General features: G+C 37.5%; 1 protein-coding gene across 1 annotated transcript in view; it reads right to left on the minus strand.

Moving 5' to 3' along the window:
• The window catches only part of DNAH11 (dynein axonemal heavy chain 11), a 151,916-nt gene that overhangs the window by 23,687 nt on the left and 110,689 nt on the right, over positions 1-17,540 (minus strand). The window contains 5 exon segments of the mRNA XM_049798917.1: positions 7,012-7,134; positions 8,420-8,655; positions 11,545-11,718; positions 16,494-16,540; positions 16,543-16,624. Of these exon segments, the coding sequence (XP_049654874.1) occupies positions 7,012-7,134; positions 8,420-8,655; positions 11,545-11,718; positions 16,494-16,540; positions 16,543-16,624 (662 nt within the window).

Here is a 17,540-nt window from a genome sequence, read left to right on the forward strand (position 1 = left end):
TTATGGCACAGCACCAAAAAAATGGAAAGACTGCTTATAGACTACAGTGTGTGCTGTGCATCTGGTCTGGTGTGAGCAGGTGCCACAACTTTGTGTCATCTACTTGCACAGTGAGCAGTATGCCAACCTTCAGCCATCACCTGCCACACACGAGCACAAGTACAATATTTTCTGTATGGCAATGGCTTTGAATGTTCTCTGCCAAGAAAGAAGATCCAAATGTTAGTAACAAAATTCAGTTTAAAAAAGGTCAGTAGAACATTTATACAATGGAACATAGGTAGATATAAATCCTTTTCACAAAATTCAAATTGACATTTGTTAAGTCAAATTAATCTTCAAAGTGATTGCAATAGCATAGATACGAAACACTTAAAATGCAATTAATGAAAGCCACCTCAGAACATGAATAAACCAAGTATTTTTATGTACAAATTTTAACATTGCATTCTTTCAAGGATATCATAGGGCATTACCAGAGTCAGGGACATATATTTCAGCTCTTAACATCCTTGCCTGCTTCTGACATCCCCTTAGCCAGAAGACATAGGCTAAATGAAATGGCGTGCTGGAAGCACTTCTGCATTTCACCAACAGTCAGGAAGAAAAGACAGTCACTTATGATATACTGCAAGTGAATTCCTAAAAATAACCTAATAAGTCTAGTTCTAGGAAACCCGTGGCTCCACAAAACTCAACATCAGACATATATGTTGTATACTACTGCCATGCAAACTATGGGAGACAAGTTTTCCTGGCTTATGCTTGTATAATAGTGAAATAATTTAGCCATACAGTCATGTCCTTCAGATAATACAACTTTCTCAGGTAGATATGAATTCACCTTCCAGTTCTGCAACGTGGATTTCAAATCTGATACTGTGGTCTCTCCACAGCCTTCAAAACTGGCCCCAACTGGAAGGAACAAAACAGTAGAAATTGACACAGAGAGAGGAATTTTGCTTCGCTTTCAGTGCACACACAGGGACAAGAGACAAGCAGAGATCTGACAAAAGACAACTTTTCAGGTTGCTATGTCAGTGGATAAACCTTTGCTAAGGGAGTCACACTATACTTCAGAGGGTCTATGTGGCAATATAATAAGCTTTAGAGTTCTGGATTCAAGTACTTACTTTATGGGTTCTCAATTCACAGGAGCAATAAATTACCAATTTCTGTGATTATCATCTATGAAAGGCAAAAACTACATAATGACTCAGTGGGTTTTATTACTGCAGCTGTTCTAGGTTTTCTGTTAATTACAGATCTGGGAAAAATAAATGTTTTGTTATTGCTCTCACACGGTTCAAGGAGTATAAGCAACAACGATAAACACAGAGGTGGGGAAACCCAGTAGAATCACTTCATTTTTTTCAATGAAATGTATCTGTTTAGAGGTTAATTCTGGATTCTGGATTCTGAAGAAAGGTAGCAGATATAGGCACTATTTATGGAAGTCCATGATAGAAGGTATATAAAAAAAATGGTTGTCAATGAAATTACTAAAAACAAGTTCTACTTTTGGTAATTTTTCCTTCATAACCTCTGTCATGGTTTAACCCCAGCCAGCAACTAAGCACCACGCAGCCGCTCACTCACTCCCCACCCACCCAGTGGGATGGGGGAGAAAATCAGGAAAAGAAGTAAAACTCGTGGGTTGAGATAAGAATGGTTTAATAGAACAGAAGAAACTAATAATGATAATGATAACACTAATAAAATTACAACAGCAATAATAAAGGATTGGAATGTACAAATGATGCACAGTGCAATTGCTCACCACCCACCGATTGACATCCAGTTAGTCCCTGAGCGGCAATTCCCCCCACCCCAATCCCCCCAGTTTCTATACTAGACATGATGTCCCATGGTATGGAATACCCCTTTGGCCACTTTGGGTCAGCTGCCCTGGCTGTGTCCTGTGCCAACTTCTTGTGCCCCTCCAGCTTTCTCGCAGGCTGGGCTTGAGGAGCTGAAAAATCCTTGACTTTAGACTAAACACTACTTAGCAATAACTGAAAACATCAGTGTTATCAACATTCTTCACATACTGAACTCAAAACATAGCACTGCACAAGCTACTAGGAAGACAATTAACTCTATCCCAGTTGAAACCAGGACACCTCCTATTTCACCAGCAGAGGTAGATAGAACAGACTGAATTAATGCATTCTACCCAGGAATAGACAGAGTATCTTTCATGTGAGCTCCAGCTCCATGTTATTTAAGAACATACAAAGTGAATTAAAGAGAGATTGTTGTCCGCTAGTTTTTTTTTTTAATGCTGAAATTCTTGTAGATCATGAAATAAAGAGATTAAGAGACTCAAAAGGGATTCACAAAGCACTTTAAAAATCCTGTGTACACTTTGAGGAATAACTGATTTTTAGCAAAAGCAAATATAAAACCAAATAAATTTCAAAAGCTAACATGAGCACTAAACTCTCAGCTATGAGACATCTAGTAATAGTGCAACACCTGTCCGATCTGTCAGAATTTGAGTTACCGGCACAAAGACCTGCTTTTCCCTTGCATATGAGCTGCCTAAGGAAACAATGCCTCGGTCTTTCAAAGACAGGATCTCATAAACATGAAAAATTCTTGAGTATAGGAACATGACTTCATATCATGAAATGGCTCAAGAGTTTATGCAAAAACTTTTCTTAGCAGATACTTTCATGCAACTCAAAATTAAAGAGAGTACCTTTCATCAGGGCAGATGTTCTCCAAAACATGCCATGACTCTAAATGGCACAAGGTAGGATACCTTCCTGTAGCTCAGCAAGAATGAGAAGTGATAAATTCTTGGACAGGAAAGGAAAAGAAAACAATATTTTTCAGTGTGAAGAAAGAGGGATAAACTCATTTTCCAAAGGAGCCTTCTTTCAGTTCTTGCTGCTTAAAATTAAAAGCTTCTGGAACTGACTTGCAAACTCCAACAAGTAATGTAGAGAATGAAGTTGAATAAATCAGGTGAAAACAAGCACAGAATGGAGCTGTTACTAGGCACTCTCAGTAGGCAAACTGTGCAAGTTGGTCAAACTAGTTCAGTGGGAAAAGCACTGCCTTAAAGTTGCACAGCTGGCGAGACATTCGAAGCAAGGAAAGCTTCTCCCTGTGGAGAAACTGAGTGAATTGTCTTGCTGTTTCATGAATAATAGTCGTGCCTCATAAGAATGGAAACTTGTTCACACAAGCTACATTTGCACATAAATCAAATTTCAAGACATCTTAAAGAATCTTGTAATAACCTAATCTTGCAACTGAAGAGACATGACTACCACTTTGTGAATGTGCAAACGATTTGAGCAGGTGTAACAGCTCATGTGAATGCAAATAGGGGCCTTATGAACAATGAATTTATTCCTTCATCGTCTCTCCTATGAGTCAAAATGACATTGATCTATTATCGTTAATGCTCATATCCAGTGATCTCCAAAACAGCGGTGCAGGGGAGACAGGATAGGAAACACACAGATAAAACTCAAATATTCAAGCCTATCCATACCAAACCTATTCAATGGCATCAGTCCTCTTACAGCAGGCAAGGGCCAAAACCCAACATCTTATAGAATTGGTACCTGTTTACTTCTATGCCTTGGTCTATCTGCTCCAGAAAATCTAGGTATGTGCATTTTGAATCATTTCTGCACACATTGCTAATAAGTTCCACCTAAATTTTACTTAGTTTTTCTTGTGCCTTTCATGCTACATAAACCTATATACTACAACTGATATTTTTTGGAAATTATTTTCTTCTCTTTCTTCCTTTCTCCCTCTTCTTAAAGCAAATATCTTAAAATATTTGAAAAAAAATCTTAGCATTTTGAAGCCATTTTGAACATAAGGTCACAGTCTAAAGTGTATTAAGATGTACTAGGAAGGTTAGCAGCTCCAAAATTAAAATTAGAAAGATGTCCAAACTTGAACACCTAAAACTTGTTAGTCTTCTAAATATATACTAAGGCACTTAAGCAAGAAGTCTGATTTTCAGAGATAACAAGTATCTGTAGTTCACCCTATCATCACCCATGTTTTGAGGAAAATGTAAATTTATACATATATGTGAAGTTCTCTGAAGCCGAGAATTTATTTTGCAGGCTTCATTCAGAAACAATACCAGAAGCTGGTGTTACAGAATAGCTAAGGGTCCAACACCAGAACAGACCTGGTAAACAAGGAAGGGGAGAGATACTTTTATGAAGCTGCTTCACAGATCAGCAAGTTCTCTAATATGCAGGCTAGTAAATTTGCTTTGGAAGGAGTACAAGTTGATAAATCTCCCTTGCTATGCTTTCTGTCGATTGATATGATAAGATATATTTTACTTAAAATTAGGATTGTCTGAAGCTCAGTGGATTTAATTATTTGTAATTATCCAGTTGTTGTCAGTATGTGGCCATTTTATGACAGTGGTATCTACTGTGTGGGTCAGGTTCAACTGTATATCTTTTCAAACACAGAATTAATGTACTATTGATGAAACCATTACTAGAACCAAATTAAAGTCTGGGCTGATGTATTGGTCCACAGGGTGCTGTCAGACATGAAAGGAGTAATTAGTATTCATTACTTCATACTCTGCAACATTCCAATTATTAATGAACTTCAACTGCTGGACTGCACCATATCTATCACAAATACCTTTCTAGTCTTTCTTTATTAGGAAAAAAAATTCAAAGTGCCTGACACAACTACTAAAATAAACAAATAAGAGAAATGAATCCAGAATGAGGAAAACTCTGCTTATTTGGTAATAAAGGGGTATATATATTACCAGTGCCCCACAAAGGAGACCTGCCGCATCTTCAGTGAGTCACAGAATGGTATGCCATGTAACGTGGCTTAAAATATTCACCAGAAGAACCTGTATTTGAATGGCTTCATACATTTGTGCTTGTGTCTGTGTATACAGCTCTGTTGTGCTACATAGAAGCCTTTGCTAAGTAAATGCAAAACTATATTGCTGTGACCCTTATCCTTTTCAATCCAACTTCTTTCTATTGTTTTACATCCCTCTGTCTCATGCCTTAAAGACTTGTTAGCCTGTGCAATTTCTGATCTCTCTTTTAGGCCAGTATAATTCTAATTTTCAGTAGAGTTTCTTCACTACAGGTTCTAAAAACCAAGCTATATGGTCTTAACTCTGAAGCACTTCAAATACCGCTACAGAAAAATGTAAGAGAGAGGAATCATTTCAAGATCTCACAGTGCAGGGCAAGAGTGCATCTTCCAGGAGCTTCATGTATGCAAGGAGATTTGAGCTGTTGTGCATTGCTTAGATTTACTGCGCAGGCACCAGTGCCTGAAATGGGGGGTGGGGGGGTCGAGAAAAATCTTGGGTAATCTGTTCAAAACTAGATACCATTTTATTTAACCTTTCTTTCATATGTTCTCTTTTAACAATCTGAAACTGTGCAAGCACTCTAAACACTCTTTGAGTAACATTTGAGACCCATCCAGAAACACTTCAGGGGTATCTCTGACTTTTTATCATAATAAATATCATATTCTTCAACATGAAAAATCTAACTTGTTGGTGGGTTGTTTGAAAACAGGCATAGAAGAGAGGAGCACTTTCAGGCTTAAAAAAACCTCACATTTGAGCAGAGACAGTAACACGGCATTTCAGTTCATCAGATGAAATATTTAATGAGGTTTACCAAGTTTACTCTCATGCAAGCGCAAATCAACATTATTCTGCAGATTGACAGCTGCATTGAAGACTCAACAGTCATGTTAGAAGTTTTCATGAAAAGTGATGGACGACAATACAGACTGAAATTCTCTTGCACCAAGTACAAGCTCCTTTATTTTTCTTATTATCATCCTGAAAATATTTATCTAAAGGTATCTTAATTAGACCTTAGGGAAGATTTTTGATAATATTTTCTAAATTTGACAACAATTCTTCAAAATTTAGGGAAAAAGGGAGCATGGGAATGAAAGATGAGATTTTCAGACACACCCCCCAAAAGGTCAGAACATAAGGTTACCCTCACTTGTACCATCTACCACTCCTGCCACCGCAGGGTCAGAACAGGGAAAACATATTAACTCAGCCTTCCCTTACCCAATTCAAATTTGAATCTCCCACTCTAATGTCCAGCTACAGACCTCTGCAGTGGAGCTCACATGGCTGTCAGAGCTGTAGCCCTTTCATTGGGAGGGAGAGTTCAGAAGAGTCCCTGTACTGGGATATTTGGAGCACTCATATGAGAAATGGGGCATGTGAGTCTTGGTGCTAGCAGGCTAGGCTTCTAGCTAAAACTGAAGAGACAGTAACACCACCGCTACATCTGCCTCGATGGATTTGTGAACACTATCACCTGGACTGGTTTGACGCACAGGACATTGGCAGCAATACCAATGTAAAGAGTCCCCATCTCTGGCTTGCTTTATTCTGCCCCGTGTTGTATCATCTTTCCTCAGCCTTACGTAATTTTTTTTTTTACTTTTTTTTTTTTTTTTTCCTTTTTAAACCAGTTCATTGATTTGTTTCATGGGGTGTCTCAACAAACAGTTAAGGCAACACACTGCAAAGTGGAGGCATGGTTTTCTTAAGCTGATATTGCAGCTGGAAAACACTATATTGTTACATCCAAATCTAGTCTGTCATTTACAAGGCTTTTCCTTTCGCTACAGATGACTAACATGGAAATGAAATATTTTTTTTTTTCTTTTAAGCCAAATTATAACATATGCTCATCTTTGTTTTGTTCCGGTTTTGAAGTAAAAATAAGTAAGTATTTTCACTTTGGGTGGAGAAACTCAAATGCATGTCTATATTGTATTTTGAGTCTAATTCGTGAATTGAGGAGATTTTTGTTGTTTAATCAGGTGAACATACTAACATTTTAATATCCACTCATCACCAGTTTTTAGCCATTGCATTTTAAAAAGAAATAAATAACTTCATGAAGGGTTATGAAGTAGTAAGCAAAATGTGGCAATCAAAGCAATATAGATCCAGTTGTCATGGAAAAATTCTGATTACTCAAGTATACTTACTTTCACTTTTTAACTGTATGTCTTCCAAGCAGAGGATCAAGTATGGGATCAATAGATTCACCCATGTTTTCGATTAGTACAGTCTCTCCACAAGCCAAAGCTCTTTCAGTGGTCTTTAGAAAACTTAACATGAAAAATAAAAAAAACCCAAACCCTCAAATATTAGATAAATGCTGGTTATAGAAAGATTTCCTTTGTATAATAGAATTAGAGATGGTTTTCTAAAAGAGCATGATTAAACCATGCAAAACCGTTCACAAAGAATTTCCCAATGGCTAAGAGTTTGACAGTTTTGAGTTCAACATCTTTCTACCTATGCTCTTGCTAGTCTTCATATTAATAAAAAAATATATATTTGGGGCTTTTCTTATAAGCAAATATGAGGATAGACCCCCACACTGAATACACTGGAATTGACATAGAGAAGTTGGGGGAGCACATGTATCTTTTAGATTTTGTTATATTTTTTGATTTTGTTTTTGTGTTATAGCTTTTGGTAAATCCTCGTCTAAATGACAAACTTTCTTGGAGGGTTAGAATCTGAATGACTTGGGAGAACTCTGTTTCAACAAGCAGTGAAAAAAGAGTAGGTAATAGTGGAAGAATAAGTAAGCAGACAATACAGCTTCACGCAGAAGGGTACTAGAGGTTATGAATGAAAAAATCATAATTATTTGTGAGGTTTGGAAAAAGAACTAAAAAAAAATCAGGGCAGGTGAGGGAAGTAAGAGCTTATTCAGAGGAGCAGACAGGTAAAATGATTAACACTTATTTAAAAAATGAGGCATTACTGTGACCATTTACTGTGCTGTGTAATTGTGTGTTATATCTGGAATTCAGTAAAATAAACTCAGGTAGCCCTTTGAAATGGAGCAGTTAAATCTTACCTAGTTGTCTCCCTAAATCAAAGTAAACATGAGAAAAGATATGAACAGATCAATTACATGCAAGTGCTATCAACTTACATATAATTCAGTAATAGCAATGAGAATTAAAAACATGTTTGTTTACCAGGGAAGGACCTGATATTGGCTTTTGCCTTGAATTCTACACACTGGATTGAATCTTTCCCTCTGTAAGGTGCACATGCTGTGTTCTGCTGACTAAACTGTACAGTATAAGTAAGGTCATATCATCAGGCTTTGCACCTTACCTATTGAAAAAGTGATTTACCCCTCACAAGAAGTGCACCTCAACTTCCACTTTATTTCCTCCTCAACACTTGAAAACAGCATAAAAAAGCTTCCCTCTCAAGCACCATTTTAAATGGCTATGGATAAATAAGCAGCAGTGTTGTAATATTTCAAGTCTTCAGGTAAATGCATTCCAACAAACACCAATCCCTTACAAAAATTAGGGGAACTGGAGGTCAGTAAATGTGAAAGCCAATTCTTCAGCATGCACATACCCTTTCTGTCCTAGACGTACGACTTTAAGGTCAGCTCCATATTTATTCTTTATCCATTTAATTCCCTGTTGCTGGGGATCTATCATCAGAGGCCAGCGCTTGCAGTTTGTTAGAACAGTGGCATTTTCTGTTGACATCCTATCACTGGGCAGTCCCTCGTTACTCCATGCCGCAATTGTAGCATCATCCGTCAACGTGGCAATCGGGTCCAGGCTCTCCGTCACAGGAACAGGAACCTTTGAATCAGAGTGGAATATATTCAGCCGGCAAGGTTACCAAGCAGCAAGACATGACTCAGTGCAATGCACAAGATAACGGGGCCAATATAAATTAAAGCTCTCTAGGCAGAAAAATAAGGAGGATCCCTATGGAGTTTCAGATGCAAAAGAATATACTAGGAAATGTGATGAGCAGCAGTTTATCATATCTATGAAAAATAAATATTTATAAAAATATTTATAGTTCGATAAAGTTAAAAACCCACCATATATTATAAATTTCAGTGTTTACAGATACTGATATTGCAAATTCAATGCTCATGTATGCTCTTGAGCAGGTATTTCTGGTGTATAAATCAGTGTTTATCCACACAAAAATTATAAAAACAGGATTCCCATGGTATCTTATTAATATAGCTCAGCCATGTGTTAACAAGCTCAGAAGCCAGAGAACGAGACTATCTCCAGGGGCAGAGGCAGCCTTGGAGCTCCCTGCATGGCACCAGATGTGGCACCGTTCTCGTGGGAGTGCCTGTTCGCCAAGAAGGAAGCTGCGGTCTCCACGTGCAGTAGAGCAGCCGTCAGACAGCCATGCTTGCTGGATACTATCTTGTCGCAGGTATTTACAAGGAGATGAAATCAAAATGAAACGGAACATCTGAAATCAGTGCTTACCGAACGGGTATGGGTGGGAAAGGAAAGGCTTAACGCACTATGACAGAGTAAGACAGAATGAATAACTAAGTTATTTGGGGGGAAAAAAAAAGTGGCCGAGTGGAAGCATAAAAGAAGATCTATACTGGATGCTTAGAATTAAATTTTTCCTTATTGAAGCAAAGGGCAAACCCCCACCAATTCCTTCATGACATTATCCCAGGCTTACTTATTTGTGATTTCTGGATTGAATTCTGACCCCATACATTAAAGGAAAGCACAGCATCGCCAGTATTTAGTCTGAACTATCTTCTACCCCATTCAGAAGTGTGTTGAAAACTCTTCCATCAAAATTTTCCTCCTCCCTAGACATGTATAGTCTTAGTGCTAGCTTGTAGACTGGAGATTCTTTTAAAAGTGCATGCTGAAATAAAAAAGCATGTGAATCTGGTGGTTATTTATAAAGAAAATCATTATATATACTCAAGTTGAGCCAAATTTGCACAATTATTAGCATTAATAAGAACGGCACCATACCTCTAGTGCAGTTTCTGTGGCACAATGTCATAGTGACCGTATTATTACAAATACATACCACCTTAAATTTTCTAACCCCTGATTCTAATCACAGAGCCCAAAATAAACATAACTTTTGATGAACTTGCTGAAAATACAAGCACAAAAGGACCAACAGGCATATACTCCCCTCTGCAAGCATGCAACATATTTATCTCCCACATGTAACACATTTATCTAAATATACCAGAAGACTGAAAATATGATTTGTTTTATCTCTGGACTGTAAGGCAAGCAATACAATCATTTCCATAAGCTGAAGTACTTCCTTGTGGAAACCACCAGCATTGGGGTGTTTTCAGGGTTTCCAATACAAATTCTCACACAATGCAAGAAAACTATTTTAATATATAGATACATCTATTGTCCCAGTATCTCCACAAAGCTGATAACTTCATAGCATAGAACTACTTGTTGTTCTTTCTAAAGAGGACTATTAATAAACATCTATTTTTAACATCACTTCCCAAATGCATTTCTCTCCTCTTTTCCACACTTCCCCACTTGCAGGAAAACAATCAAAACTGAAATGAGGTATTTTATCTCACTGCTGTTCAGTGAAAGCATCTTAAAAAGTAACAGTATGGATTATTTTTATTTATAAAAATGTTCAATCCATTTCAGAGGATTCTTAAAAGAGTTAAGAATGACATTTATTTCTAGGGTCCTGCTACTGAAAACAAATATACAGGGGTAATTTTTTCTACCTATCAGCATTAGGCTGCAAGGTAGAAGAAGGTTTTTGAGAAAGAACTTTATCTGCAGACAAATTTTTGGTAGAAAAGGACAGGGAGATGTTCCAGGCAAAACAAAGCTCCACACAAATTAGTGACCATTAAACTCTCACACAAAGCAAATGTCTAGAAAAACATGCCCCCACAGTTCTGAGTGCTGACCTTGGGAAGCTTGGATTTGGCTTTAACTGTGTTTCCAGAGTGTCCTCGGGCAACTCAGCTTGCCTGCTGTGCCTTAGCTTTCTGATTTAAAATGGGGTAGGAGTTCCATATGTCACATATTTCAGAGAATAAACTACATTAATCGTGATATAATGCTGTCATTTGTGGCACATGAGAAATAGGAAACAAGTAGGAAGAAGTGAGGAGCATTTTCAGCAGTAAGGAAGAAAGGAACAGTCCAAACCTTCACAAGGAAGGATGAAGAAAGCTTTCTTTCTGCTGTCTCTGCTTCTTCTCTGCTGAAGAAAGCAGAGACAACTCTACGCCTCTAGGCATTTATTGAGTACTATCACTGTTTCCTCCATGTACAGAGAAATGGGGATTATCATAACTACATGGTATTCCTGGAGCTGTAAAGCTAAGCAGAATAGGTCTCGCTATACAGCTCTATCATTATTTATAGCATTTGCTTTTACACAGGTGTTACAAAGGACAGAATTTGGCATTGAGAATTGGAAAGGGAAGGGATTTTCTTTTGCCAAAGAGAACTTAACCTCTCTCTCCCATTCCTCTCAAAATGTATGTGTAATCTGAGGAAAGTACGTGTGTGTGTATGTGTGCACATATATATGCATATATATATATATATATATACTGGAAATCAAATTCCTGCAAAGAGCCACTTTTAAATACAGATCTGTACTTCAAATTTGTTAAAGACATCAACTTTAACAAAACAGACTCTTCACTGGAGACTCCCATTTTGTACAGTAAATTTTACATTTTATGACTTTAGAAAAGGAATCCAGAAATGTTCCATCAGTTCCTGGCAGTACTGTTTTGTGAAGGGTCCAAAGTAAGACACAAATGCTGCTGTTAATAAGATGTCACAGCATAAAGTTTTCTTTTGTACTTTGAGGTCTTTGACGGACTGGCTCCAATGCATGTTTTCAGACTACAAAGCAAATTTAGAAAATGTTATCTCTTGAACAACTTGGAAGTGACAGAATGTTTAAACCTCCACATTAAAAACCAGAAGCACACAAAAGTACAACAGGAAAGGTACTCTGTCAGCAAGAGATACGCTTCCTAAGACTGCAAGGCTGGAAAAAATCCATATTCTCTGGTGGTGATTTGAAGCCTTTGAAGCTGAAAAAAATAGGATGGAGCTCTTCAAGCATTCTATGTCCTTCCCCTGTCTGATTTTTTTTCAGTAATCAGTGCTTTTGTCTAAATCAGATACAGTATGGCAGACACATGGTAATACTGGCAGCATCTGGCATACTACTGCCTTGTGCAAAGTGTAATAATTTCCAGCAGGATTCAGAAAAGGCAAGGAAACAAGAATATTAGAAGAAAAAAAAAAAGGAAGCAGAAAAAGCTGTTTCAACCTCAACAAAAACACGACTTCTTACTTTTTTCTCATGCTTTTTTCCAATGGAAGAGGCAAAGCAGAAGAGTTGCAGGCTTTTTTCCTCTTACTTGTCTGGCTTGTTTTACCTACTAGCTACAGAAATTTCACTGAGTTAAGAGCTGTAACGATTTGGAATTTCCACAGAAAGGAAGACGACGGTGGTCAAACACAAAGGTTGCCCAGAGAGGTTGTGGAGTTTCCATCCTGCAAAATATTCAAAACCCGATGGTACATGATCCTGGGCAATCTGGTCTAACCAACCCAGTTTGATCAGTGGGGGTAGACTAGATGATTTTAGAAGGTTCCTTCCAGCCTCAATGATTCTGTCAAAGTTTAACTCTAGAAATTGTTTTCTTCATTCCCCTGCCCCGAGCGCCCCTATTTCTGGAATCCCTTGTGCACTTTGCAGAGTTCATCTTAGCCACACTTACCCTGGGATATTTTTGATGAATAGTCAGGAACAGTCTCAGATATTGATGATTTCTGATTAGTAGCTATAGGGAAAGATGTTATTTTATTCCAGTTATGTTGTAAAGACAGCCCACTGTCTATTTAAAAAGTTGAATTGGTGACTAAATAATTTCAGAGAAATGAAAGTATCTTCTTGTCATGATTCAACCCCAGCTGGCAACTAAGCACCATGCAGCCAGTCACTCACTCCCCCCACAGTGGGATGGGGGAAAGAATCAGAAGAGTAAAAGTGAGAAAACTTACGGGTTGAGATAAAGACAGTTTAATAGGTAAAGCAAAAGCCGCACACACAAGCAAAGCAAACCAAGGAATACATTCACTACTTCCCCATCGGCAGGCAGGTGTTCAGCCATCTCCAGGAAAGCAGGGCTCCATCACGCGTAATGATTACTTGGGGAGACAAATGCCATCACTCCAAATGCGTTCCCTCCTCTTCCTTCTTTTTACCCCAGCTTTATGTGCTGAGCATGACACCATATGGTCTGGGATACCCCTTTGGTCAGCTGGGGTCAGCCATCCCGGCTGTGTCCCCTCCCAGTTTCTTGTGCCCCCCCCAGCCTCCTCGCTGGTGGGGTGGGGTGAGGAGCAGAAAAGGCCTTGGCTCTGTGTGAGCACTGCTCAGCAGTAACGAAAACATCCCTGAATTATCAAGGCTATTTTCAGCACAAATCCTAAACATAGCCCCATACTCGCTACTGTGAAGAAAATTAAGTCTACTCCAGCCAAAACCAGCACACGTCTTTAAAGAAAGTTAATGTTTACTATATGGATCAAATAATTATCTTTTCAATTGGACTTTATGACATGGTGTAAAAACCAAACTAGCAGTATTTGGCACATTATACTTCGATTGTTCTGTGTACACAGTTCTCAGCAAAGGAATGATCGTATGCACAAATGTATGCTCAAATAGTTTCAGCATGGAAAGGAAGGTAAAAATTGATCATCCATTAGAGTAATCTTCAAACTGATTAAATTCTAGATGTAAAATTGGAAGAGACTGCCATAACCTTTCTTTGTTGTTTGCACTGTTTGAAATACTCAGGATAAAATAAAAGTTGTTTCACAGTTTGTTCATGTGCATCAGGGAAACCTCAGGAAATCATTCTGCAATGAGCAGAGGGACTGAAGCAAAGAAAGGACCAGCACGAAAGAAGGAAACCACACTGCTGAAAAACTTACAAGGACAGTCCTTTACCCACTGTCCGTACATCTATTTTTCAGAGCAATGACAGTAATCAAAACATATTTTTCCGGTTCTTTACATGTTGTAATCAAAATCAATGAAAATCACTGAATAGAAGGTATCCTCCATACTTCAAATAATTTCATGTAAAATGCTTGCATTTTGCTGGTGCTAGCTGCTTGAAGGCTTAAAAGATTACTTTTAGATGTGGTTATTCTTGAAAGCCTTAAAAATGTATAAAATCAATCTCAAATAACAACTCTCATTTAAAAAACAAATTTCTATGTGTACAAAACCAAAGTAACAAAACAATTGTTAAATTTGAGATTCATGAAGTATTTTCCATCTATATTTTTCAGAACACTCAGAAATATTTACTGAAATGGTTAAACATCCTATGCTGCATAGACAGACACAGAATTCTACGATAACAGAAGACTCAAACTCTTTTGTTATAAAATAGGAATATAAAATATCCACTAAGAAAATGGAAGTATCTTTAATCAAAGTAAAATGCTTAAAAGAGTTAGCATTTAAATATTTCACAGTGTAAACACAGGAAGTCAGTGTGGGAAGGCCTCCTAAACCCCAGTTACATTCATAAGAGATGCCCAACAAATGACAACTAAAAGGACTATTTCTGCTGAAAGCACTAACAGCAATCTTTGTAACGTAGCAGTTTTGTTTTGAAGTATTTTAGACATCCATTTTTGCCTACAGAAGTAATTGGATTCTTCTTTAAACCATCAGCTGAAGGCAACAAGACAATAAATCCATTAATTTACAAGAGGGCTTTTCGATTTATCCATTCTCTCCTCTTGTTGTCACTGACTGGTAAGTCATAAACAATAAAGAGCACCCAGCTCATTCTCCAAAGTAGCTTTGAAATTTGAAGATTTACTAAACATAGAATGATTGTCTATTTAAATCTTCAGTAATTTTACCATACCACCCAAGCACCATAAATCACTAGTGACATTGGCTAACAAGGGTTTAAGAGTTGGAACATGCAGTGTAATAAATTTCCAGACAGTTAAAAATCACTATAATTTTATTCTAATGCATTATAGATTGCCTGTAATGTCATCCTGGCCGGGGTGACCCATTTCTAATTTTGAACAGCTGTTCAGCTCGGGAGTTAGTTAATGATTAAATATAAATTGCCTGATTTATTAGTCTGAATGGTTGAGCTTCCAGGTCAATGCTATATAGACAAAATCATCAGTCTTGATGCTTTTCAGAAGTTAACTGTCTCCTGTTCTAGTCAAAAAGAATTTATTCTCAGGGGAAAAGACTTGACGTTCTCAATTAATCCTTTCAAATATTTTCCTCCTTAACTTACACAATAAGATCACTAATAAAAACTCAAATCTTGGAGAAAAACTTCTTTTAACTATGTATAAACCTTCAAATCCAAGACTTGGAGACTACCTATGGGCAAAGGCCATTTGCTTCCACAGAGCTTCCAAAGGTTTTGGAGGTCTGCAGGGTCAGGCCAACGGTGACCATCTCAGGTGTCTTGGGGCAACTAAAAATTTGCATATGCACATAGTAACATTGATGTCACTGTTTTTTCTACGAAAGGAAGAATTATTTATATATTTTACATTTCTAGGCATATTAATTTCAGAATCAGGTATCAAAAATGGATCTGCTTTAATTGCACTGTTTTGGGTTTTTTTTTTTATTAGTTTTACATTCTTACAATATTTTTTTCCCAAACTGATTTAATCTTGATTGCCAGCCTCTGCTGAGAGATTCACAGAAACAAAAGTATTCACTCTCTGACCTTAGAAAGAAAGGTCACAGGGGTTTTATGAAATCCAACTTAAAATATTTATTCAGACTGCCTTGGGAACTCACGTAATAGTGTAAATATTCTTTGTACTTTATATTTCCTGTTATTTACACTTATTTGTCAAAAAGGAATGGTTAAAATTCTAGATCATGATTGAGAGAGCACAATTTCTGTAAAGACCTAGGAGAGACTGCACAGCAACGCTGTGGCTGACTTGAATGTTTACTGACCGTTAAATAGGCATGTGTTAGCTTTAATGATGTTTGTCTGCAAAAAAAGCTAATAACCACAGTGAAATATATATAATTTTAACATAAATACATTTCCTTCTTATTTAAAAATTAATAGTTTCTGCAAAAGGAAAAAAACAAAAACAAACAGCAAATATCTGATTGGTACCTTCCACTTATTTGCAATCTAAAGTGCAATGGGGGCAGATGCAGGGCAACTCCATCCTGACCTAGAGGATTATTCAGTCTTTCTGCTCATTAACTAGAGGCTGCCCAGGCTGTCACAACGTGTTCACAGTTGTGTATAAATGTGGTAACTTAGTTATCAAGATTTCTCTCTAGCAATCATGCCAATATCAGTAGCTCACCAATACATGACTTCTAGGAAATGCAGTTGTGATGCAGCACATTTTACTTCTCAGGATTTTATTATGGGTTTATTGGTGGGTTTGGTTTTGGTTTTTTTCTTCACTTAAATGATTTCTAAGAAGGGTCATCTTGTTGCTTGTCCCACCCCAGCCTTTTTCCCCCAAGCAATCCTCAAAAATTAAGTTTAACCTCATGCTTAACAAAACATTTCAAGTATTTCAAAACTCAAACCAAGGTGAACATTCAGGCAAAATCTTCTTACCTCAAGTCCCTTGACCAACCTGTTGGCCAGCGCAATAGTTTTGTTTGGTTCACATCACCTTGACATCAGACTTTCTCTGTGACTGCTTTCTTGAGCGAAGCTGTGAACTTATGCAGATTGCTATCCAGAACCTATTCAGGAAAAGGATGGGTAAATATTATAGCTTAAGCTTTGGTTTTTTTTTTTTCTGTTGTTTTTAATTTTTTTTATTTTAAATAATATATTTTAATGACAATAATTGTAAACAGTACCTTTAAGTCTGAAGGTTACAAACTTTAAAGGAAAGGTTTTGTTGTATTCTACATTCTTTCTACAGCTCCTGGCACAACATAAGTATGCTAACTAACAACAATTTAGAAGAATACCCATCATGAGAATCCCTTACCAAATATCCATTTAAATGGTGGAGATCAGGTACTTGGAGAAAATAGGAGGAGAAATGTTTCTCCTTGATGACAATGGCCTGTATTGCAATGGCCAGATCCGGAGGTCCGAAGGCAAAAGTGTAAGTTTCTTGTGCTAGATTCAGTAATAAAAATCCTAGGACATTGTAACTACGTTCTATGCATTCTGGAGCATTTAAAATTGTAACAGAGAAAAAAATGCAAGAACAGAATTATTATTTTCATTTTGTATATCAGACTGGTGGCATAAGAAGATCCAGCCATTTGCTCTTGGGCAGACAGGATGGTTTTGCTAGTGGCAGAAAACAAGCAGATCTCCTGCATGCTGATCCACACCTTCACCAAAGATCTTTAACCACACTTGTATGCACTCTGCTCAAAAGGCAGCAGTACGCCCTCTCCCTGCTTTTGGGGATTTCATACTAAATGTACATCAACTCAGTAGCAGCCACTGCCCATCCCCAGTAAGCCCCTGCAAATTCCCTGTCTTAGATTGCTCAGACCCTTTATTTTCATCAGTCTCCATCACTCCTGCCATATAACTGGTAATTTGCTGAGCTGCAGCATTTTTTCCAAATTCTCTTAATGGAGCAGCTAGGATGACATGGGATTTTTAGATAAAATAACTAAAATTGTTTCTGTT

This window comes from Accipiter gentilis, chromosome 4 (genome assembly GCF_929443795.1).
Source record: "Accipiter gentilis chromosome 4, bAccGen1.1, whole genome shotgun sequence".
Taxonomy (NCBI): Eukaryota; Metazoa; Chordata; class Aves; order Accipitriformes; family Accipitridae; genus Astur; species Astur gentilis.